The 27,102-nt window shown below is 35.3% G+C and overlaps 1 protein-coding gene and 1 pseudogene across 1 annotated transcript in view; one reads left to right on the top strand and one right to left on the bottom strand.

Annotated features, from left to right (window-relative positions):
- Window positions 1-5,203, bottom strand: part of LOC144447706 (uncharacterized) — a 5,756-nt gene extending 553 nt beyond the window's left edge. Inside the window, exons 1-3 of the mRNA XM_078137785.1 lie at window positions 5,136-5,203; window positions 2,077-2,307; window positions 1-69 (exon numbers count right to left, since the gene is read on the bottom strand). The exon at window positions 1-69 is cut by the window's left edge and continues 553 nt beyond it. Coding sequence (XP_077993911.1) covers window positions 1-69; window positions 2,077-2,307; window positions 5,136-5,151 — 316 coding nt within the window. The 5' untranslated portion in view covers window positions 5,152-5,203. The remainder of the gene's footprint in view (window positions 70-2,076; window positions 2,308-5,135) is intronic.
- An 18,758-nt stretch (window positions 5,204-23,961) lies between these two features.
- LOC144447759 (uncharacterized protein C17orf113-like) lies at window positions 23,962-26,484 on the top strand (annotated as a pseudogene).
- The last annotated feature ends 618 nt before the right edge of the window (window positions 26,485-27,102 follow it).

Genomic DNA, 27,102 nt, shown 5'->3' with positions numbered 1-27,102 from the left:
CGTTTAGCGTGTCTCGATCAGACTTCTCTGCATCGTAGATGTATTCCGTCAAAGAAACTTTATTATCACCTGTAACAAAATAAAATTGATGTATTAAGAATCAGTGAGTGAATTTGGTGAAATGTACGAGCACTAAACTCAAAAATGGCAAGATCTAGTGGCAGAGAGGAAAGATGGTTAGAGGCACTTGTCGAAAGCTTTTGGTAAATATATGCTTTTGGCTAAAATTTGTTAAAACAATATTCAGATTGATAAGGTCCATTTATTAGGTATTGCAAAACATATCCCGTGATGCAATAACAAGATATATGTCGCATGAAAGACTGGAATGATTTGATTTTACATGGTTGTCATTTTTCAGATATAGTTTCATGGTATGACAAGGACAAAATGAAAAGTTTCTCTGGATACTTTTTGTAAAATACTTTATATATAAATTAGTGTAAATACATAAGGAACATCATTTCTGATACTGTCTTCATTGCAAGTTCTTATGTTTATAACTATCTGGTGTAAGTAGTATCAAATATATAGAAGTCAGATGAAAGGAAAAGTATGTTAACTAAATACGTATGTTAAAGTTAGATGTAAAGCATAAAGTCCCAAAATAGTAAATCACGGACATTTCGGATAACACTTCTTTAGTTGTACGTGATATATTCGTAAGCTCACTGATGATTAGTTGTAAACAGGGCAAAAAAATACATTTCGTCTTGAGCGTTTAACTTTCATCATCATCAACATAAATGTATATTCTAACTTAGAAATACATGTAAATTTTTCTTCCAGTAAATTAGAAACGGACCTCTCGTAATAGTACATGTATTCTCAATTTCGTCGAATAAAATTTAACAGTTTTTGATTAGTAAACGAAGTTTATTATCACTCACTATCTGCTGCTGTCTTTTTTAAAAAAATGTTTTCAGTGTAACAACGACTTTGACGTGGGAGAATTTGTCATTAATGTAGAAGCTAAACCATGTTCTCGATAAAATCTTCCAAATTTTATAGGTAATTTCTAGGATAGAAGCCGGTTAAATGCATTGCCAGTAAAAAATACAGCACGAGAGCCCCCTTGCAATAATGTGCCAAAAATGAAATGAATCTGTTAATTCCAGTCTCGGATGAAATGTTTATCATCAAAATTTAGTGCATTGGAAATGGTTAGATTTTTAAAACTGTGATAGCTGCAAGTGTGTTGTAAGTTGCAATGACTTACTTGTAATATTGAACACCTTGACAATTTATGTGTAACCATTTTCAGCCAAGTGAATATATTAGTACAGGTTTTAAGAAGAAATCAAATCCATAAAGGTAAGAATAATGTTTTGAAATGTTATGAAAATATAAATCAACGTGTGTTTTATTTCCAACTGAAACTTTCAAAAAATGGTTACTATAGTAACTGTAGTCTTGCTATGTTTGTTTATAATAATTCAAACTTGCAACGAATAGGCAATTATACCTTAAAATAATATCGAAAAAAGTTATTATTATTCCCACCGACTATGGCGCCATACTGATCTGACAGATAGCATTGGTGTTATCATGATTGACTACAGTAGTATAATAATAAGAAGTACGGTCGGTCATATGTCTGTCCGTTTTTTACTGTTATATTGTATATTTCCTTTATCATTCCCGTTTTCTACTACAGCTATATCTACTACAACTCTCATTAGACTAGAGACTAGCCTGCAGCCTTTAGGTTTGAATCTGAAGATCTCTTTACCCAACGTCTAGCTCAATGAGGAGCTGAGGTGAAATTTGAAATTCGAACAAAGCCATCCGCACTGTTATACATCGTTCCTCTGTTAATTAATCAAGCATAGAATTCTGCCCATGTTGATAAATTACTGTTTATTATGGGCAGCTACATATGGTGTATAAATATGACATATTTGTCTTGTCGGGATGCTATCTGTACACTTTGTCGTCATTCTAATAGTTTAGGGTTTATTTATTTGCTCTAACATCTATATTGAGTGTTCTCAACTAATCTTTGAAACACTATAATTGATATTCAAACTACAGATTGTACTATAAGAAATAGGTTATGCGTTGTGTGATTCTCACCATTATTGTCCATTTCCTTGAGGAATGCTTCAAGTCTATCAACTTCATCAAAAGTAATAACACTATCGTCATTCAAATCGAATAACCTGAATTCTGTCATATAGTCTTTGATAGAGGGGTCTTCCGATCGCTTACATGCTGCCAGACTGAACACCTTCCAACGGCTTCTACACGCCGCCTCGTTCATTGAGAAGATGTAGGTTGTCAGGATGAGAAAGATCGCTGCAGTAACTGAAATACATTAATACAAAAATGAATTAATCCATAATGTGGAAAATGGCATTCTAAGTGAAGTGTACAGTGTGTCAAATATACATCGTGCCAAGTATACATTGAATGTGAATTGCATTGAGTGTGAAACACCATTTGTGAAAATGAATATGTACTGTATAAAATGAAATATGTTTGTGTAATATACATTAAATGTGAGAAATATATATCGTATGAAGTATATCTTCGTGTGAAATATACGTTATGTGTGAAATATACGACTTTTGGGTAATATACATCGTGGGAATTATACATTGGGTGTAAAATATACATAGTGTGTGAAATGTGTATTGAATGGGAAATATAAATTGAGTGTGAAATATATATTAGGTGGGAAATATACAGTGTGTGTGTAGGTGTGAAATATACCATGAGTGTAAAAATTAATATACATTGTGTGAAATATACATTGACTGTAAAACATATATTGGGTGTGAAATAAACATTGAATATGAAATATACGCACTGAATGTGAAATATACAATGTGAGAAATATACTTTGTGTGCGAAATTTACAGTGTCCGAAATATACATTGTGTGTGAAATATAGCATGTGTGAAATATACATTATCAATGAAATATACATCGAGCACCAAATCTACACTGGGTGTGAAATATACATTAGATGTATAATATACATTGGTTGTGAAATATACCATGTGTGAAATATACATTATGTTTGTAAAAAAGACACTGCATGTGAAATGTACAATGTGTGTTATATACTTTGCGTGTGAACTATACATTGAATGTGAAATATACAGTTTGTGTGAGATATACATTGAGTGTGAAATATGCTATGTGTGAAATATACGCATTGAATGTGAAATATGCAATGTGTGAAATATACTTTGTGTGTGAAATATATATTGAGCGTGACATCTATACTTGGTGTGAAATATACATTGGGTGTGAAATATACCATGATGATATGTGAAATAGACATTGAATGTGAAATATACAATTTGTGAAATATACTTTGTGTGTGAAATTTTACAGTGTGCGAAATATACTTTGTGTGTGAAATATATATTGAGCGTGAAATATACGCATTGAATATGAAATATATATTGTGCGTAACGTATATAGTGTGCGAATTTAAATTGCACGTGTACTGTGTGCGAAATATACAGAGCGTGTGATATATACATGGTGTGTGAAATGTTTGTGTGCGAAATATACAGGTTGTGTAACATATACACACTGCGTGAAACATACATTTTTTGTGACATGTATATTAAAACTTTACAACAGTACTTTATGACTAAAAAAACAGGATGTCAATCATTCATACTTTGTGGGTCTTAAATTGCTATAAAATGTTGTTCATTTAAAAGTTTTCCCGTATTAAAGTCCAATAGACCCCTGTGGTGTCACGTTTAATTCGTTGTATTTATTAACTACATGAATGTGTTTCATTTTGAGGTATTGAATTTTAGATTTTTTTCAAAGGTACAAACGTCATCTGTTGCTCCAATAATTACGATAAATGCCAGAGGGTATAGCAATTTGAAAACATATAAGCTTAAGTGCATTCAATTTTTTCACTGGAGATTGCTTCAAAGTCTATTTCCGATCTCTGCTTAGTAATTACCATCATTCGATAGTACCTTTATCCTGCTGTTACTTCGATTGAGTGTAACTGAGGTGTACGTGATGATCAGTATGATAAAGGCATCTAAACAAACTAACAATAGAGGGTTTTTGCGCTCTCTCTCTCTATGGCTTCTCGGTATGAGATCAACCTTTATGTGCGACAATACTGTTGTTATAATAAGTGAAATCTACAGAAGAGTCGGATTTCTAAAACCGTCGCGGGTGATGTCTCCTACTGTATTACTAGATATATAACCACTGTAATCAGCTACACATTTTTTGTTCATGTATTAATGAAAATCATCGTGCCATGGGGCATTAACTTATCTCAAGCTCTCAAGTCAGGAACAGAGCCGAGGAGGAAGTCAGTTTTTAGTCGATACAAAAACTACAAATTACCATTACATTAGTGTATTACCAGACGGGCATATATATTTAACGATTTCGTCAGATCAGTGTACGATATTAAAAGAGGGGAGTATATTGTCTTGACAAAACTTTTAGTCTCCAGCTAGATTCTGTTCGCACTGTTCACAGGGCATCATCTATAGAAACATACTATAATGACTTAATCCCTTTTAACTATGAACCAACCATGAAATGAACTTGAATGATAAAGATTTACGGTCGCCTTTCAACCAGACAGGGTCCTCAGAAAATGCATGGTAAAGTTATATCTGAATTCTATTTACATATATATTAAACCGATCATTCTCTCTTAAACGTTTAAGTGTGTTGAATAGTTAATGTTGTATCTCACATACCAAGTTGGTGTGTTATGTGGTAAAAGTGAAGGGAAATCATGGCAAAATACAAACTTTATGAATTGATAGCCACAAATCAACTTTTTGGGGAACAAGCAAACATCTTGCTTTACTTTAATCACCGACCTTGTAATTATCTCTATCATAATTTAAGAAAGGAGCAGTTGTGAACTTGAACCTCAAATTATTTTATTTTTTGGATAACGAACTGTGTAATACGAAAGACAGTTAAGCCGCATTAACATTCTATAGGAAATTGTACCACGAATCAAATAGGGGCGCTAAGATGTGTACGAAGTGACAATGAAATTCCCTTTCAAAACTAAAAGCACTTTCCGAATAAGTACATTTATAAGAAGTTGAATACAAGTGCTGGTTGAACCACATTTACAGAATGTAAAACATAAATTCAAAATATGTAATACTCACGTGGAAATTTCGGCATGTTGGTAAGGTTAACGCTCCCGTAGTAATGTGTAGACAGAATGGTGCACTGCTCGGCCTGCAAAAGACTGTTGCTGAGCCGATGGATTGGGTTTTATAGGTACCCTAGGTGTCAATGTTTATTCAGTTTCCAGGGACTTTTCACTTGCTGCCGTAATCCAGACTCCGTAACTTTCGTCAAGATTAAAATTTAGAGACACTTAAAAAAGGTAAATTAGGCAGCGAAAATGACAGTGGAGAGTCAGCTAATTTGAAAATAATGAGTTTCTCAGAATGTGTATGATTCATTTGCATCAAAACAATTGTTGCGTTTAAAGAATTACGCCAAACGGGGTTGATTTGTCGGTTCTCTTTCCTTTCGCCAACAATAAAATGATAAATGGTGTTTTCCGCTTGATTCAAATTATTTTAAGATTTCCTGATGCGTCACTCCCAATTTCATTAAAAGAGGGAAGGAGGTGGCGGAACAATTACTTTCAATATCAGGAGAATAGTTTTACGAGAAAATGTAGAACCTTAGGCTCCGACGCTAAGATGACGTTATAATCCAAAAAATAAACCATAAACAAATGAAGCTTTACTAAAGGTCTAGCGGGCCTTTTCCATCAATCTTAACAAATTAAACTTAGGAGTTGTCTCAAGCAAACTTCCTTCTGAACTGTTTTATGGCTTTACTAGCGTATGTAGACATAATGTTAATTTATTTTATTTAATAAACGATGTGACTTCTTCGTAAACAATTTAGAGACGAATGCACTGACAGATAATAATTATGAAAGTGTATAGTTTGGTGCAAATATATATATATTTACATATATACAATGTCGTGCGTTCATATGGCGTTTGGACAGGATGTTTAGGTGAAAGATGCGGTATACTATAAAACGAAGCCGTGTGGCTTAATAGCTATACTGAAACACGTAGTTCAACGAAAAGACCCCTGCAGATATTTCGATGAGTGAAAGCTTCGGAAGTAACAATACAAGGGATAGCACTTTGTGCAATCCTCTGACCATAAAATTAGCGACAGCAAAATGTAAAGATCTGCTACTTTAAATACGTATCTCGCTCAGGGCGTTGAACACACATAAAAGCGGCAAATTGCCAAACGAAAAAAAGGAGGAACAATTTGGAGAACTAATCCAAATGACGTTCATGAAGGGGGCTATGCATTTAGACCGAGGCCACTGTAAATGTGGATTTTACGCATGGTCTTGGAGGAGATCATTGATGTGTTAAAATGCAACAGTTCTGAGTAATGTGATTCTTTCTGAGATACCGATATTTTTATCTATATGCCAAACCTGACAGACAGTGGAGTCGACCCCAAGTTTCCTGTTGTAACGATTACGCCTTATACATATAGCAATTTGTTTACTGTGCGTACTTTGGGGGCCCAAGGGGAGGAGTTTAACATCTAAGTTCCCTGTCTAAAATAGTAGACTGTAGAATACTAGAGGTAAAAGAGCAAGACGAGTGTCAAAAGGTAAATTAAAGGAAGATAAATCGCAAAAAAGGATAATCTGTGTCTACTGTGTACACGTTTTCTGAATTTTCATGAAATTGCTTATAAGCATGTTTTATTTCATTAATTTACCACAGCTAGACAAATGTGGCAACTTAAGAAAGAAACAGCCTTGCCGTTTTTGTTTCAGAAGCCATGCTGTTTAAATTATCATTAGTAGATGTTTGATTTGTACTTATTTTTTTTTTCAAACATTGATATCATCGTACACAACAACTTTTTCACCCGATAAAAATCAATATTGGACTTAAAAACTATTTGTGGAATAAAATTGCTCAAAAATTAACGCAATCGGCAGTGGATTTTTTAAATATTGTCTAAACTTACATTACAATTTGCCAAATATGGTTAATGTTAACTTGAGTTGAATATGTAAATAGGTCATTTGATATTATGGAGATAAGCTAGTGATCCGAACTGACATCCACTGGTATGGTTTATTACAGAGTATTCTGATATACGTGTAAGATAACAGAACGGCTCGGGATGAAAGCAAAGTCAGCAAGACTCTTTTTCCGTAACACTGCACTTGCACTTCTAATAATACTGCCACTGACATGTACATCTAGAAAAGTGCAGCTTTATTATGTTTCAGAAACCTATGTCAGGGGATATATTTAACTGGAAGAAAGTTTGATGTTATATTTTCTTGTTGAATATATCGTATGGTTGAACTTTTAATTTGTATTATTACTGTATACGTATTACACCGTGCAAAAGTCAAGTTGAAGCAAAATATCGATTATACACTCTGGTCGTTCTACGTTACGACAACGCGTGCCTACGTCACTGATTCTGCTGTGTTTGAAATATCAGTCAAAACGTTCAAAAGTGCCATTACTTTCCGCTCGTGACTACTCGACGTTGTGACAAAAAATATAAATACAAATCAAACATATACTAATGGCAAAGACGTCACTCGTATTTTCCTTGGCTGAATGAAATATTGGAGAATAGCATCTAATTATTGCATTTTAAGTGGTGTACGTTTTGCAGCAATATCCTGAAAGACAAAAAGTGACTAGCATTTGGCAAACTGTAAATAAGGAAAACGATAATAATACACTTTTTCATTAATCCGAAATTAAATTGGGAAATTCAAATACGGGTGACTCCTGTTCAGTGCAAAAGTGTCCAAGTGTTAAAGATGTCCATAGGGGAAATCTCCGTTGCTCGGTAAACCAAACTGAGCATCATCCTTCTAATATAAGGAAAAATTATGATAAAACCCAGCCGATTCCATACTGGTTAGAGACAGATTTTAGGGCCACTGACAACCACATTTTAAACAAGGATATTTAGTAATAAGTTTATTCATCAATATAATAATAATAAAAATTAATCTTAAAAAAGATACACATACAGAATAAATGGCAAAAGGGATCAAGAAATAGCAAAGCTAGTCAAGCTTGTCTCCCCTTAGTGACTAACAAGCACACTCGTACTTGTAGGTGTATATTTGATGTTCAAGATTGCCATAGAAACTATAACAAATAAGAAACATAACAAAATGACAAGGCACAACAATCAACAGTGGAACAGTAAAATTGATACACATACAATCACCACAGTCAGTTAACGAAAGAAATATAAAGTTGTACATGACATTATAGTTATACATATTCTGAGAATAACAACTCCTTCACTGTCTTTTTAAAATTCGTGCATGAGCCCATAGACCGAATCTCAACAGGCATATTATTCTAGATTTTAACGCCAGAGTATGAAATGGAAGATTGACCAAATGTTGTATGATTATATTCTAGAAAAAGGTTACCACTATGTCTTTGTCTTGTATCATAGGGATAATCTATAAGAGTAAAGTAATCTGTAATAGAGTGTGCAGACTTGTGATACATCAGATCATGTATAACTAGAGCCGACTGAAAATCTGTACAGTTTGAAAATATGTAGGATTATCAGTTGTTTGAACAATGGGGCAGAATGATCCGTATACGAGCTAAACGTCATCGCACGGACTGCCGTCTTTTGTGCCGTCAAAATACAATATAAAGGTGTCGAATATCCATTCCCCCAAACTTCTAGACCGTAGGTAAGATGAGACTGAATAAGGGATGAATACAAGAGAATCAAAGTGTCTATTGGTAAAAAATGTCTTACGTTTGAATAGCATACCACACCTCGTCTTGATTTTGCTGTGGACATGTGCTATGTGATTAGTCCACTTTAAATGTTTATCAATAAGGAGACCAAGAAAAGGGACAACATCTATTTCACTAACAGTGTCTCTTCTCAGTAGAATAGAACCCTTAACATCTACTTGTCTCTGTTTGCCCCTAAAAATAATATAATTTGATTTCGTTTTGTTGATTGTCATTTTATTGACATCACACCATTGCAGCACCATCTTTAGTTGGTTGGTAGCAATGTCAAGATCAATTGAGAGGTTTGCTGGGTAAGTATGAACTAGATTTGAGTCATCAGCAAACAGTCGAAAATTGGGTTGTGGTCGAGTCAGTCCTGAGAAAAGAATAGGGTTAGGGAACCTAATCATAAACCATACTGTCCATAAAATAATTCACTGTTGTACAATCATATTAAACGTTTTATACATGCTACGGCTGCATTGTTATACACTTCGAGTTATTTTTATCGGTAAACAATGACTCGAACAAACGCTGTATAGGTTTGGGTCAGTTACTTGGCTGAACAACAAAATATTGTTATATACATCTTTTTTTTTACAATCTCATCCACCAACTTCACATCATCACATAGCTAGATGTTCACTATAGCCTTTCTGATTAAACAATCGATTGTTATTTAATAGGAGTTACAACAAATCATAACGAAACTATAAAATATCCAGGTTTAGCCAATGGACAGATTTGCGGTTTTCATTAACTATATGTCGTTTCAGACCACAGTGATGCTTTTAATAAATCTAGAATCGCCCACAAACATCAATTTTAGGGAGAATGTTTAGCTCTTCTTATGTGTGCCCTCCCACAAATAGAGAGGGATATCAGCCTCCCCTCCAACTGGGTTTTAACTTCCCCCCCCCCCAGCTCATTGCCCACCCAATATTGTGAATAATTTACCCACTCCCCACTAAGAAAACGTTTGCACCTTTCACTGTACCAACAATTCATCTTGACGTACACAATGTGCGCCTTTACCCCACAATTCTATGTTTTCCCCTCCTACTGTATCAAAATCGGGACTTCGGCGCGCTGCTATTCTTCCTTGTTTGCTCCCGATCCCGCTACTTATCGAAAAAAATGCCCGCTCACTGAACAAAATACTTTTTGCAAGAACAGCATCGTTGACTGCACCTGCATATATGCGCCTTTATTTCGACTGTAGACTCATAAAAACCTTGTACAGGCCCCAAAGTTTACACTAACTGATTTTGACTCAAATATCACTGAAACCGCTATATATTATGTATTACTTTAAATACTTCTCATTGTAATTAAGTAAAGGAGGGGGGGGGGTAAACATATTACTTTTATGAACAAGAAATTTTATATTAACATTTTTATAAAATATGCTCTAATTTTTTAATTCTTTTTATATGTTCTCTAACTGATGAAGTAAGTCTAAACACCTTCTCAAGTCAACTGTTTGAGAGGAATATATTTCATAGTTGCTCTACTAAAACGTCATATTCTCTAAATCAAGTTGAACATATCCCCAAACTCCTATGATCACAGATGTGTTATCTTAATCTTTGCTATCTTGCAATTGTAGGTGACGAGTAGAATATGACCAAAGTCGCTGCACACGGTTTGTCAAATGTTACAGTAACCCCAACACTCACAATGCGTATTAACGAAAGAAATAGTCACTTTACGTGTTCAAGTAAAGCACAACATTCGATGACAACAAATAGTATTGCTTTCCACAACTCTTAAATTACTGTATACCTGCTGTTTTGCGTCTAAACGAATTTGAATTGATTTCACACGAGCACAACGAACGATGCGATATCATATAACTACTTTACGAATCACATATCAAAACATGCTGTTGTCTCTCAACTGAAGTTTCGATCACAAGAGATATGACTTGAAGACGGTGTCTCGGGTGGCATAATGCTTGGAAATCAAGACTTACATTTGCATGTATATCACAAGATTCGACGTTTGTTTATCTGAAATGAGTTATGTATCTCGAGAGAGGGGAATACGTGGCAATTCTATCTAAGTGACAACGAGTCTGAAAATCTGTTTTGTGATACACAAAACGTCATGCACGGAATACAAGTTGTTGACCTTGCAATAACGCTCTTAGACACACTAGAGTAATGAATACTACTTCGATAGTAATCCAATTAACATTTTAGAATGACAATTAGTTTTTCCCCGCCACCATATTTGTAACACCGTATATAGCTGATGTAACGCCGACACACTGTTACCATCTACATAGCAGGCATTCAGAAGACAACAAAGGGAAAGTAATATCGCAAAATAATTTTTTTTTCAAAAAGCTAAATAACAACAGACCTTCATCCTTTAAATCCCTACTGAGACACGAACACGATTCGTATTCAATACCAAATTTGTGAATACACAAATAAATCGTAATTATGTCAATTCGTGTTGTGCACAGTGTTCTTTATTGGGCTTAACAGCACAGCAAGACATACTCAATCACACAGTGTGAAGAAAATTCACTCATTGAAACACATTACGTTCTCTGTAGGAAACAAATTGAGTTTCTATTGCAGTTATTATATTGTCACTGACACAAAGTGACTACATTATGGGTGTGATTGCCTATAATATGGTCTCTCTGTAGATAATTCCACCACCCCTAGCCTGTCGACGTAAACGGTTTGGAATCAGAACAGCTTGAAAAAGAAGTTTCTCACATTTCAATAAATTCCCTTTTATATCAATATTATGAGTCCACAAAATTCAATGACACGACGCGATATTTCACAAACTGTATTAACTGTGACTCTCGTATGCAAACTACCGTGTGTAACTATGTTGTCAATAGAATGCGCAATAGACGAGACATGATATTACTTTGGGTTTGTGCTGTATAATTCATGGTCATTCATGTTTAAAAAGAGTATTTCTATCTTCCTCCTAAAGCTCTCTCATTTTGAAGCCATGGTTACTTGAATACAAGTTTACTGTATATACCACTTCTATGGTTTACCCTGAACCACCATAATTAGTTTAACACTAATAACTAAATTGTTACCGGCTCCCCTGTAGCATAGTGGTTAGCGCACAAAATTAGCAGTCGGGAGGTCACGCGTTCGAATCCCACTGGAAATAGGGGATTTTTCTCCCAAAGCCAGGGTGAGTAATACAGACTCGATGGATAGGCTGTATCACTCAGCCGTGTCTCACTCAGAAGACGAGTGCGAATTTGGGGAGACTCGAAAGGTCGGGGACAATTACTCACACGGAGCTATTGTCGTATGGAGCGTGCAACATAGCCCTGTCATGTAGTCCCAAACGTGAATGGATCTCTGTGGCATTGTGTGTTTGTGTGTATATCACTGATATGTTTGCATAACAGAAAATCGCTGGGACAAAAAAACATGGACACGTTTTCACACACCTTCCTTACATATCAAAAGCTTTTGGCACACATACATTTTTTACAGGAACATGACGTAATTTGATTTAAGGGTGTCAAGATCCCAAGTTCAATGCCAAATTCTTGAGTTAATACATCGAATTGAAGATATACAATTTGTTATAAAATAGTTATATTAAGAGGGTACTCAAAACAATACTTTAGATTAGTAATCGGGTGTTGGTAAACATATGTCAGTGATACGATTGTCTTGTGTCTGGCTTTCTAAATTTCGTCTCATAAAAAGGTAGCTGACTTAGTGATAAAATGTGAGCTATCGATTGGTCGGTCTGGTTATACTTAGAGGGCATCATTTCATGTCCATCGATGAATCTCTATAATGACGCCACCATTGTGTCATAATGACGTCATCATCCCCAGGCAGAATTGGTGTGGGCAATGTGTTGTGTTTCGCTACATCTAGAAAGATATAGTTATTGGAATAAGGCAATATTTGGAAATTGTTATTTCGAGAGCTAAAGACATAAGTACATCCAGTTGGTTCGTTAGTGTGACAATTAAAATACGCTGTCGATATCTTCCTTACATATCAAAAGCTTTTGGCACACATACTATTTATAAAGCTGTAGCATAATCACCCAAATTATATACTAATTAACATTCGTTATTATGTTTAAAGAAGAATCTTTAAAATGAAATATTTGACAATATTTTTGACATAAATGAGACATCATGTGATAGTTAGGTACATGACTGAGACAGCATGTGATAATTTCATGAATATAAATTACCATTATTATATGTAACTTTCCTAGTACTAATGTCGTTTTATCTCATGTTTGTAATATATCTATATATATATATACTTGGAAGATGTATGCTACATAACTGAATCACTGTGTGACAAATAATGCAGTGAAATTCTATGTTGAAATTTGAAAAGTTCGCAAAAACATAAACCATATTATCACAAACGGACGGTTTCTTGTCAAATTTCTTTAAATAGAAAATAAAACATCTTGAAATCTCTCCAAATTTTTCCTTCACAAATAGAAATTATGGGTTTCATCGTCATATTTGCAAGGAAAACATCTTTTATTTTCCTATAGAGTTTCAAAAATGTGCACGGTGTTCCAAGGTTATCATAATATATGTTAAACTGACGACACGCTGCACATATGTGTATGTGTACCAGATGTCACTTTATATAAACCATAATTGTTTGATATCATATCTAACAAACTATTTTGATTAAACGCTGAATTTAAATAAATTATCATAAATATAATCCTAATCCTAGTCAGCCTTCTAGCTTGTCCTGATGAGAATTTGCAAATCTGTAGACATTCATAATATATGTATATCAATGACGGATTGTATATTACAGACAGTCATTGAAAAGAGATGTACAAAGAGATGTAACAGTACTAGAATCGAAGTAACCTTGCAAATATAATCATACACAAACAGTGTGGCTGTTATATATCTATACAGCTTGGTTTTGGTTTTTAACGAGGAATGTCCTTACTGATACAGTATCGAGCTATACGTTCAGTTAATTTCAAGTCACCATTTACTGGCTGTGCTTGATATAACCATTGCGAATCCGATAGCAAACTGTACACATTGAATGAACACATTTTCTTGTGACATTTTGTCTAAATGAAGTAATCTAAGGTGCAGCCATGAAGATAACAAATGCAGACCCCAAAGCATTGGCGCCTGTTTGTCTGTGTCTTAGCAATACGTTTAATTTATGCATTCCATACTATCAAGAAATGACAATTTTGATGTCTTAGTATAGAATGTGTAGGGTTTTTTTTATTGGTGTCTGCCTGGTTTTATCAAACGTATCCGTTGAGCGAAGTCAACTTAAAACAAGCTGTGTTTTAGAACAGCATCCCAAAGTAAACAATACTACCATTTGTTCTATAATATAGTTATACTTGTGTGAGGGTGCAACGACACTGCATACGTGTATAGTTATTGTAATTGCGAGTGTACCATTTCATACCAATCCACGGTACTGCAATGATTCACATTTTGAAAGTGTCCTTTGTCGCAACTCTTTTTGTGACCCTTGGTTGTTTAGTGATTGTATTCAACTTGCCTTCTCGTCAAAGGGTTGTGTTTTATAATCCAGCAAGACCTTATTACTGGAATAACGCTGTGAACATTACCGAGAAAGGTAAGTTGGTCTTGAATAGTGGTTAAAGTCGGACTTTTATTAGTTATGTAATTAAGCTGCTACGCTCGCTTAACCTTGTTTTCTTTTTCTTACGTTTAAAATAACATTTACATCATACAATGATTGACAGACATGTTGAGCTCGTTAATTTCAATCGATGAAATTTACTAGTAGAATGATTTTACGACTAAATAAGGTACGCTATTTATGATCAGGTGACATTTCATCCCCGTGAATAGCTAGCACAACCCCTACCCTCGCGCGTATAGACACCCCTACAGAATGTATGACATTGAATGGGGAGACGTGAGATGCATATTGAAACTGACAACCGATCTGTAACCAGAACTGTTCACCAGTTCATCTATAATGACATAATAATGAATATAAATGGGGTGTCTTTATCATAACTTTTTTTTAGTTTAATCACGCTCGTCATCTCTGCCCAACAATAGTGAAAGACAAAGTACAGAGTGACAACATTTTACCGAATTACTACAATCATGGTAACTACTTTTCTGAACTAAAGAACTCAAGTCTGGTCATAAAACTGAACAAACAGCTGTAAAAACTCTAAATTTATATCATGTCATAGTAATTCCCTCAATACTCTAACATGTCTCCAGCAAAAAAAAAATTATGAAGTCATTGTATTTCCCACTATACTATACCCTAGGATGAAGTCAGAAGTGACACATTTCAAATTGTTGTACTGAAGTGCAATTAGCCAATCTCCGATCGAAACAGAGCATATAACGTTTATGTTTACTTGTGCCAGCTATAGTCTGTTGTGAGCCATCTATTCTAAATTTCAAAGCATTCGAATTCAAAGATACAATGAAAAGAAGAACGCGCAGATTGCGTTTGCGTTAGTTGCTATCCCCACGTACCATACGCATTTAATCAGTTCCCCACTTACATTTCATTAAAGAGTGCAATTCAGAGTTGTTTCAGTGTATGGATGTACTAAAGTATTTTTAAAGTTATTAGAGTCGGAACAAAATAGGCTTGACAGAATAACCAAGAATCATGAAACAGGTGCCGACGTTGAAAATTGATATCCTGAAGGTCTGTCTGAATGTGAAACGAAATTATTATCATTCTCATTATTATTATTATTATTATTATTATTATTATTATTATTATTATTATTATTATTATTATTATTATTATTATTACAAGTGGAGGGGTTTAAATAGTACATAATAATGAAAAATGTTGGGAGAACTTTAGAGGAATATCACTTATGGTTGGTGTGTATACGTAGGAGGTGTAAAGGTTGACGTTTTACACCCATATTAATTGTTCAACATTTCCCATTCAAGCTTCAAGTCGTAACAATTGGGAGCTTGGTACTAGTCATGTATATGAATAAAAGTATGACAATATTATTTTATTTATGACTAGATTGGCACTAGCACTGCGGCCCAGCGAAGATCTCAATTGTCCAGTATTCCCCAAAGCATTTAGGTACTAATATTTGATTGACAGCTATGGTAGCGGTAGCGATGACTCAGATTTTCACAAATCCCCTTTGGATTTTTCAGACAGATTGGTGTGCATTTGAAAAAGTTGAACATGAGCTGAGCGAAGTTTAGTTGTCAGAAAATAATGTTGTAAAGTTTAGTGAAAAGAATATCGATTTCAAGTTTTTCTGATATGAGCGCAGTAGTACTGTACTGTCTGTGGTGAGTGTCCGTGGAACACATATCGCTGACCTGTTGATAGCATTACATGTATTTGCTGACGGGTATTAAACTAATATATACGGAATAACTCGAAACTCTCGATTTTATTTGCTAAACAGCTTTCATGAAATTAAAGACTGATTTTTGTGAAACCAATGCTAGGTCAGTCTGTATGTATTACGTGTAATTTACTTACAGAATAACGAAGTTAGAGGTCTGTATTTATGTAGATGTACATGGTAAAATGTGCCGGTTTACAGATTACAACGTTATGGTTTTCTTAATGAGTTTTAACAACATAGTCAGCGATAGCACATCATTTTCCAGAAAAGAATTTTAAAAATGACAAATCTAAAACCAAGAGATTTTTTACATAACCCCTTTGGTCTCTATTTATGAATTTTCAGACCGATTGATGCGCATTTGAAAAAGTTGAACGTGAGCAAAGTTCAGTTGTCATAAAAGAACACGGCCATTGTTTTTCTATGGGAAAGCTGACATAGTATTCGGAAGTAAATGTCAAATTCGTACTCAGCCTACAATCGCTTGATTTAATTTTTTTCATCTTTGCGTTACTTGCGATACAATTTTGAGATTTTAAGTCGTTTGAAGCTCTTCTAAAATCGTATGGTTTTGATTTTATTTGATGGCAATCGAAAATGCAATGTCATTGTGCTGGCATGCCATAAAGTTGACTTGACCTGTGTCTTCTGCTACTGTAAAACGTTGTAGAATATTGTTTCATTTACTACAAATTGTACTTTCATGAATAGCCGATAACATGTAATGATATATTAATCCGAATGCAAAAACGTACCTGAAATTATGAAATGCACGGCATACATGTGGAGTGCACGTGATATAGGTCATTCCAGGCATGATGATATTGTTACACTGTGTAACATTGTATCACATTCACAAGGTGTTTACGTGTGCATCTGCACAGCGTGTGTGTACTAAAACAACGCAAATAAAAGGTCACGACCTTGATGGTGACACGTGAAATCATGGATAATTAAACAATATTCCCTTAAAAATGGAAGGCTACTCATCCTCAACTATATAAAGCGGCACTATGTTCAATCATAACGCAACTAACGGTTTCCTTGAACGAAACTTTGGTTGGATATTTTGGTACATGACTGTCAATGTTGTGTCAAACCGGACCTTATTACTCAAAGACCTACGTAATCGAATGTTACATCGCTTATCCATCATGACCATGTCATATATTCAACTGAAGTTTATGTACTACGTGTGCAAATATATATATATATATGATTTACACTGTCAATAAAGGAAAGTTGAACTTTGTTCATAGCAAAAGGTATGTAGAGCTGATGACTTTGTTAACATATATGGTTGTAAATGTCAGCGCAACTGAAAAGGACAAGACTATGTCAAGATGGGGTTAGTTTGTACTAGGTGTATCTCACACAAAAGTTGCTGCATCTCTTTGATTTGTTTCTTTTGAGAAAAATACGGCAGTCTGGTTTTCAATGGCCACGTCAGTATCGAACAAATGCTAGGTCCCCCTTTGATCTAGACGTATCATGTGTCGTCGCAGTACAATATACTATTACTAAGATTAATACTCAGTGTTACAGCGAAGTGGCTAGCTAGCCTCACAAATAGCAAAGTCATCGGAAATGTGGTCGGATGTACTATCTCTGTTGATAACTATGTACTCACTTCTTCTTTTTTATCATGTCTTACAGTGCAAATTTTTGTTTTATTTATTTATTTTGTTTTGATTTTTGACGTGGGAGCGTGGCATATGCACTGCACTGTGCTTTGTTCATATGAATGTGTGTTCGCCGAGATGTATGTAATTTTCAAAGTAGACGCAACAATGGCAAGACAAACAATCCGGACTACGCATGCATTACAAAATATTTGCAATGCCCATTTCTGTTTTTAAGTCAACTTCGTGTAAATTTTACCAACTTGTAAATTACTGATTATTCCTAGTCATTCGGCAAAGTCATGTAAACAATAAAGTAGTGACCTGGTCACTGCCTATCTTGCTTGTGTATATTATATGTGTATAGCACACGTGTACCGTTGCATACACACATAAATGCAGTGCACATGACATGCGTGATTCACGTGATAACTATGGCTACATTGTAATACATTCTAGTGACGTCAATCGACTTGCACGCGCAAAATATAACAGTCGCCATCTTTATTACACTGCACTTGTCACGAGCTTCATGACTGAGAAATTCTGGATAATAATATTGATATTCCTGTAACAATCGATGTAGTGATACTGTGATCGATCCCAACTATATTGTGTCCTTATCGTTTGAATTTGGCATGTGTCACTGGGACCCGGAAATATATGTACGCATACGCACATCATGATGTTGTCAGTTGAGTTGGAGAATGTAAAAGCAGACGATATTTTGTTGGATAAAATCTAAGTACAAACAGTAATATACAGTTTGAGTCAACGATCATGTCAAATTGTACTCAAATGTGTGAGTACACTTACTTTGAAGATTTTGTGATAAAAGACTGAACCAAACTGCGTAAATGGAATTGTCAAGGACTGCTGGTATATTTTAGGTATTTACAATTTATTCTGGTGATTTTTAGAGTTTTAGAATTGCTGAGGTTTGATACAGATAATTTCAAAACTCATGAAACCTTGTTACAACATATATCACCAACCCACACATTCAAACAGCAATGATGTTTTTTCCTAAATTTGAAATTTTTTAAGTGTTTTATGTCAAATTTTTCAAAAAATCACATAATATGGTTATTTTGGTTACCATGGCAACTGATCATTAAATGACCACTTTTTTTTAATTCAGCATGACAAACTACCCTTGGTAGTGGGGTCAATGTGCAAATAAAAAGATATTTATCAGATTTATAATGTTATTTGTGAGATGTATGTGTATGTAATGAAAACATAATTTTCACGTCTACCTTATGTTTCCATGGAAACAGCCATCCAATTTTATACAATTTATGTTACACCAGGTAGCACTAACTCATACATGTCTAATACAAGGTCATTTTTTCACTGTATTATCTTTTTTTTCAATGTTTTATGTCAAATTTTGGAAAAATGATTAACATATTATGGTGATTTTGGTTACCATGGCAACAGATGTTCATAAAATGACCCCCTTTGTTGAACTCAGCATACAAAACTACCCCAGGTAGGGTGGTTAATATTCGAATAAACCCGATTATTACAATTATTATTATTTCTATGTACTATTATTATAATTATTATTATTATTATTATTATTATTATTATTATTATTATTATTATTATTATTTTAAAGACTTGCCATGAATGTTAGCAACCGATATTACAAATCGGCCTCTCAAACACCCGTTATATACCAGTACCTCCTGTTTACTCCTGACGGCATACATTGACCAATCACGTATAAGCACATGTGGTAATTACACTTGCTAATCTTAAAACGCAGAGAATCACTAAATTTCGGAAGAATTTCTTTCCTTCAGAAGTGTTAGTGCCCAAGGCCAGATAGTTTATTCTAGTTATATTACAGTATCCTGCAAATGTCAGGGTGACCAAGACTAGGTTATTTGCAGTTACAAATAAATGTATAAAAACTGCTTACAAAAGTGATTGGTTCACTTTTATCAATTGAATGATACTACATTACTTTGATCAGTGTTTCTGATTGTAGCCTAGATATGTATAGTGAATTACAAATGACACAATTCAGGCGGCAAGTACGAAGCGTTTCCACATACACCTGAAATGGGCAATAAAAAAATTTCTAAACGTTTGCTCTTACTTTAAATTTGTTCAAGAAAACAACAACAACTCATTCTTAGTTAAAATAAAGAAAAAAACAGGGTTCACCGTACATTGTATAAAAGTAATTATCAGTGAAATTCATCCCCGAGGAACATTCAGTTTTACGTTTACATGTCCCTCTGAGTTTCTTTTCATTTTAGGACATATTATCCATTTACAACGTTTGTATCTCTGTACTAACTTCAATTACTAAGCAAAGCATTTAAATAGCATTGCTAGCAGGTCAAACAACACGAGTATGTGTTTTCCACAATATCTACCTATATACCAACCACCTACATGCCCGCGTGCCTGTCTGCCAACCTACAGACTGACAGATAGACTGGCAGACAGACATACAGCCGGGTATGCATGCATACGTATATACTGTTATGATGCCCATTATTTTGTGAATGTATTTATTTAAAATTAATTTAACGAGCTTGGTCGAGAGAGATGTCTTGGTCGAGAGGACGTATTTAAATTAATGAGGGTATACGTTACATGTGCAAAGTAGGTAACATTTGAGAGCGCCCTCGTTCGCCCAGGTGAAGATGTTCCTGGAATGCAAGATGCAAATACTTTGGCCAGATGTTAAGTCACTATATAAGATAGTACAGCTCGAGATTTCAGCAGAGAATGGAAACATCCGAGTGGACAAGACTTGAAGGGAGATATCCATTAGAATCGGAGTACTTGAAGGATGAAGCATGAAATGAATAGCGGAGTGCAAGACTGAGGAAAAGTGGTGAAAGTTGGTAAAAGTTGAAGCTATACGGCTCTGAAGTGCTGGATGGAAAAATGTACAATTTTGCCTCATCAGTGTATTTGCATATTGCCACGTCAGTCAACTGTACATGTGTAGCCTTCTAACCTAGACAATTATCGGACTTAATCTATCGTACAACTGAACTATACTGTGAACTCCTTCGAACTCATTGACGCTTTTCCAAGTTACTGTTCTGCGGCGAACCCTCGAAATTATAGTAACTTTTGAAAACACTGTGCTCTCGACCAAGTAAGGTATTTAGTAGTGATACTTGTAAACTTTGTTTCATTCTTAGCCATTTATTTGTGTAAATAGTTAATTAATTGTTGAGGTTGCAGTAAAATTCCTTTCTTCAAACTTCATCGTGTACACTTCACTTTATTTCTATTTTGGTAATTTCTACCGTAACAGTACATACATACATACATACATACATACATACATACATACATACATACATACATGCATAAATACATGCATACATGAATGCTTACATACATACATACATACATACATACATACATACATACGTACATACACACAGACAGACCATCATTTTGTTCACAATGTGGAGGAATTTTATACTTGATGTAATAATGCGTATGACGCTCTCTTCTTTATTCATTATTTAAAGTCATGATTTAAAATGTATAATTTCTATGAAGTCATATTATTTTCAATATCATGGATCTTAACTTTCAGTGGACTGCTCGGTAAATGTTGCTAACTGGAGCATGGAGACCAGACCCCTGGTAGGATTAGCGAGTTTTCCCGGATCTGGAAATACTTGGACTAGACATCTGTTGGAGACTGCTTCAGGAATTTACACAGGAATTGTTTGCAAAAAGCGGCAAGGTGTCTTTAAAGGAAAAGGTGCGTAGTGGATGTTTGTTGTACGAATTTTGTCTACCTTTGCTCGCTATGATGAATTGCATCGCTGTTTTTAAGCCAATATTTGGAATAAATTATGTACATAGCCAGAATAGATACATTATAGTGATACGATAAATTCGTCCAATGACCAATGCACGTACTGTCAAAAAGGGAGGGGGGGGCATATACAACAACGTAACTGTTGTACATTGCTGTCTACATCTTGTAAAACATATAACCCATAAGCCCCCATAACTCCACCATATTCAAATGTGTTTTAAACAGAATAAGGATTTGATACGTCTTTACATTTTAGAATTGCGTAAATATTTGAATATATATTATTGGGGAGCAAAGACGAGGCTGACCATTTTTCTTAGCTGAATTGCTTAACCTATTGTTAAGGACCAAGGAAAGTCGACGTAACAATCCTGCATCGTGTAATCTCTCTCAAATTTGTCAACTCTACACTGGGGTGATACATTGAGGGAGATAAACAATGGTGGGAGGTTTACTATTCACGAAAAAATAACCACATAATACCGTAGCTAAATGTAAGAACTATAGCTACTATTGTTTATTTCAAATTTAAAGAATACTTGCAATGCAGGGATTGTTAAAAATGGGAGGGGGGGGGGTCCGTCTCACCTTAACATCAATAAAATGCAGCTAAGGCAAGATCATTCTTCCCTAGCGTTAACCATGCTCGATTAAGCCTGTCAATAACCTGATACATATTTTCCCACAACAATAGGTTTTCGAGGACAATATGAGGATTACCGTAAAGGCAATAACATTGTCGTCAAAACGCATAAATGTAACAACAATGAGTTTTCATCTGCAATTTTGCTTATTCGAAATCCCTACAATGCGCTAATAGCAGAATACAGAAGACAACGAGTTGGTCAAAAATCACAATATCCACTGCGAAACATTACAGGGCAAAGTAAGTATAAATTGTCTTGAACTTTCACACTGTAGAATTTATATGTCAATGTCGAATGTCAATTGGAGTGGTGCGGAATGAGCAACATGTAAGATGTCAAATGAACTGTTCATGATTTGGAAGAAAGAGAAAAGATGACCACCAAATCTGACATTAAGCACCTTCATGATTATTAAATGTTATGTAATATCTAAGAACTAATTAAGATCACGTTTATAATCACGAACAAAATGAATAAACGGACGACTGAAGGTTTTGTAGATTGCATTATGATTCAGAATGAGGGGTTGCTAAACTTCAATTTTCGTTCTCTTTCATGTATCTCATACCACATAACAAATATGTTACTGATGATCAAGCAATGACACACGAGCTCAATAAAGGAACTTCCTTCGTTTAGGCCAAAATCCCCGTCCCCTCCCCCTAAACGAACGTTCGACAACGAATGTGCGACATCGACTCTTTCGTATATGACGTCACCATGATGAAAACTGTAGTGGTCACATCACAGGGTGCTCAGGCTCATTTAGTTATGTTTACAAATATAAACAAAACAAAACAAACATACAAGTAAACAAACAAACAAACAAGTAAACAAACAAACAAACAAACAAACAAACAAACAAACAAACAAACAAACAAACAAACAAAATAAACTGACAAATGAGTAGATACATACATGAGTATGGCAAGATACCACAGAGCAACAACTCAGAAATCGTCGGGATTTCAGCCTTTCTGTTCATTTAGCTGTCAATTTCGTCTTGTAAAAATGTGAGTTCTAAGCATATTTGTTCTAGCGAGGTGGATTTTGACTGATCTGAAGGCAATTGATGGCATTTTTTTCAGGATATGAAAATTATAATAGTACTCCTAGTACTTGATCAGTCTCAACCCTTGTGGGTTATTTCCATATGTGACCATTTCGGGGGGGGGGGGGGGCAGTGTTTGGTTGTTCGTTGGTTTGTTGTCGTTTACTCATGTATGTATCTACTCATTTGTCAGTTTATTTTGTTTGTTTTATGTTTGTTTGTTTACTTGTTTATTAGTTTGTTTGTTTTTGTTTGTTTGTTTGTTTGTTTGTTTGTTTGTTTACTTGTATGTTTGTTTTGTTTTGTTTATATTTGTAAACAGAACTAAATGAGCCTGAGCACCCTGTGGTCACATCACTACGATTGATGCAATGTAAGAACATAATAAAAACATTTAAAACGTTAACGCGTTATTCCGCGTCTGGGACGCAATGCATTTGAATGGGACCCTATTCAATTTTCATCGGTGGGTCCCTGGGACCCATCACTATCTACATGTATGCTCAATGACGTTGACAATGTACTTCTTTCATTCAAATGTGAAAGTCTTTAAAAGACAATAAAAAGTCCGATCAAACAAGGAAAAGAAAAAGACCGATCTAACACAAGATATGTGAAAGTGTAATTTATAAGTAAAGAATGTGTGAACAGATCGTACATGACGTTGACACCCGGCCCGACAGAGACAATGACGTCGGTATCCTTCACTCATGCCGACACACGTACGTAGTGATAATGCATGGTGGGGTTTTCCATCGGCGGTGATGTCATCAAACATGGTGGCAAGCATCAGAAACACGTTGCAATTTGTGTACATTTTGACACTTGTCGAACATTTTCACGCGATGATCTCCACTTTTATTCATCCCCAAAAGACTTTGATTCGTCCGACGATGGAATTTGTAGCTTTAAATGGCAGACAGAACTTCGATCTGCATCACATCGATCGCAACCATGAAGCGTTTCTTTGCTCCGATACCTCGCACGAGTTTCTCCAAATCAACTACCACGTCATCGAAGCCACCACCGCAAGTGAAACTATTCCCGAGAAAGAAAATGGAAAGCGACCGTCTGCAGAAGTCGATCTTGACAGTGCCCCGGCCTGGAAACGTTGAAAGAAGGGTGGGCGACACGAAAATTTTCTTCCACAGTGGTTAACAACATATCCCTGGCTTGAGTACACGAACGGTGCCATGTTTTGTAAGTAGTGTAAGACAGAAAAGAAGAAGAATACGTTCGTTGATGGCTGCAAAAGCTTACAAAAGTCAGCACTAGATCGTCACCAATCCAACAGAGACCATCTCGACATCTTGTTAGCGAGAACCGGCAGAAAGGTAATTAACTTAAACGTGTAATCACTCGATGCATTGTACCAAGTACTTGTCCTAACTGTACTTTAATAGAGGTTTCCATCGCCACTAAGAACATCGATCACCCATGCGATCGATGACTTCCATTCCCCCATAATGACATGTTATTTATTTTTCTCTCTTTCTCTTCTTATTTATAGAGTTTCATAAAAGCCTCAGCAGCAGCTACTGAGAAGTCATCCGGTACACTGCAAGCCCAGATGAAGTGTGTGTATTGGTTGGCGAAAGAAGATATGCCACAGTCAACGTTTACGTCGCTGGTTGACCTGCTGAAGGAGAACGAGTGTCCTGACCTGAAAAACGTTTCTGGTGAGCAGCTTTACAACCATCACTCCTCGATCGACGACATGGAAGAAGCCACAGCAGAAATTATAGACTCTGATATTGATAGAGACATTCAGCCTTTGGCATCATGGTAGATGACAGTGTAGATAGATATAGCTGTACGTAAAGTAAAGTCTGTAGTAATTAGATTAGTCATTGAGGGTGAACCAAGAAATTATTTTTAGGTAATGTTGAAGTTCAAGATGGGAAAGCAGAAACGATTACTCGTAGTGTATGTGAATTTTTGCAAGGTAGAAATATTCCCTTAGATAATTTTGTAGGATTTGGTAGCGACGGTGCTGCAGTGATGACAGGCAGGAAAAATGGAGTTGCTGCTAGGCTAAGGCGTGATGTTAACGAATCATTAATTTCTGTACACTATGCTGCACACCGTTTAAGTCTTGCTAGTTCCCAGGCTGCTAGTTCTATTGATTCACTGAAGAAGTATCAGCTAGTTTTAGATAATCTGTTTAAGTTTTTAAATGCTTCACCTGTACGTTATAATAAGCTCGGAGAAATTCAAGATGTGTTAGGTGAAATGCAGGTAGCTTTGCAAAAACCAACTCCAGTACGTTGGCTGTCAATACTCCAAGCTGTAGAGGCTGTATATAAGTGTTGGGACAGTTTAGTGGCAACTTTAGAGAATGAAAGTGCTGACAAGAATAATTCTCATGCTAAGGGTTTATTTAATGAAATCACTAGTTACAGTTTCCTTTCAATAACTGCTGTACTTATGGATGTTTTACCTGTAGTATCCAGGCTGAGCAAGTTTTTTCAAAGAGAAGATATAGATTTGTCTGTAATTAAGTCCAAGGTCCATGTTGCTTGTACTCTTCTCAATGGCATGTCTAACAATCCATGTTTATTGAAGCATCTTTGTCAGTTTAGAGAAGAATGTGTTAACTTCACATACAAGGATATTAAGTTGCGTCCACGTGGTAGAAATTTTGATATAGATGGTTTGTACCAGACCTACATCAACCAGATAGTTAGTAACTTGCATGACAGATTCCCAGAGAGTGATTTAGATCTTCTGCACTGCTTTGATGTACTGTTGAACCCAATCCTGCAGATACAGCTCAGCTTATCACATATGGTGATGATCACTTTGATAAACTTGTAACTCACTTTGCTAGTAGACTTGATAAGAATAGAGCAGCAGATACTTTTTTGGAGTATAAATACCTGATGCATTGTCATAGGAGTTTGAATTTTAGACAGTTTTGTAAACTTTTACTTTGCCACCACAGAGATGATTTTCCAGACATTTGTGAGTTAGCCTCCATTGCAATTGTCATCCCAGTATCTAGTGTTCCTTGTGAAAGAGCATTCTCATGTCAGAATAGAATCAAGACCAAACTTAGGAATAGACTTACTGTCAATCACTTATCAAGACTCATGAAGATCTTAAGATATCCTTAGAGGGTAAACAATTGAAAGAGTTCTCATTTAATAGGGCTGTAATGAAATTTAATGTTGCAAAAGACAGAAGGAAGTACTTACCTCAAGTTGAATGATAACTAAATATGTAACACAGTATGTATTGGAGAGCATGTACTTTTAGTGTGCATCATTATACTGATGAATACATAACAACAATGAACATGCATTCAAAATAAAAGGTATTTGATAACATAATGATAAAGTACATGTGTATGTGTTGATTTATTATGAATGAAAGTTTATGAAGACATTTGTGTGGATATGAGTGATATAAACGATAGTAAAATAGGACCCCATTTTTTTAAGGGACCCCATATTTTCAGCAGTGATGGGTCCCTGGGACTCACTGGTTTCAAAGTCTAGTGCAATCCCTGCATTAAAATATTAGCAAAACACGGTCACTGTGCACTACAGGAGCAGTACATCTTAATAACTGGCAACTTATCAACTCTCAATACACTGTAATAAATACAGAACCTGTTATCGTTGAAGGTGTAAGAGTGTTCTAAATTTGTTTAGAAGTGCCAAATGACGTTCAGCAATTGCACTGACGCCAGTCCCCACCCCCTACTCAGTAAACGAACGGAATTCGTTTAATGAGCTTGTGTGACATTGTGTGATCTTTCCTTAGCGAGTTCAGATTTTAGTCATTGGTGTAACTTTTGATAGGGGATGCCAGAATAATTTTCCTT

This window comes from Glandiceps talaboti, chromosome 16 (genome assembly GCF_964340395.1).
Source record: "Glandiceps talaboti chromosome 16, keGlaTala1.1, whole genome shotgun sequence".
NCBI classification, from domain to species: Eukaryota; Metazoa; Hemichordata; class Enteropneusta; family Spengelidae; genus Glandiceps; species Glandiceps talaboti.
The sequence above is the reverse complement of the archived record's forward strand: the minus strand, read 5'-3'. Positions and strand labels throughout refer to the sequence as shown.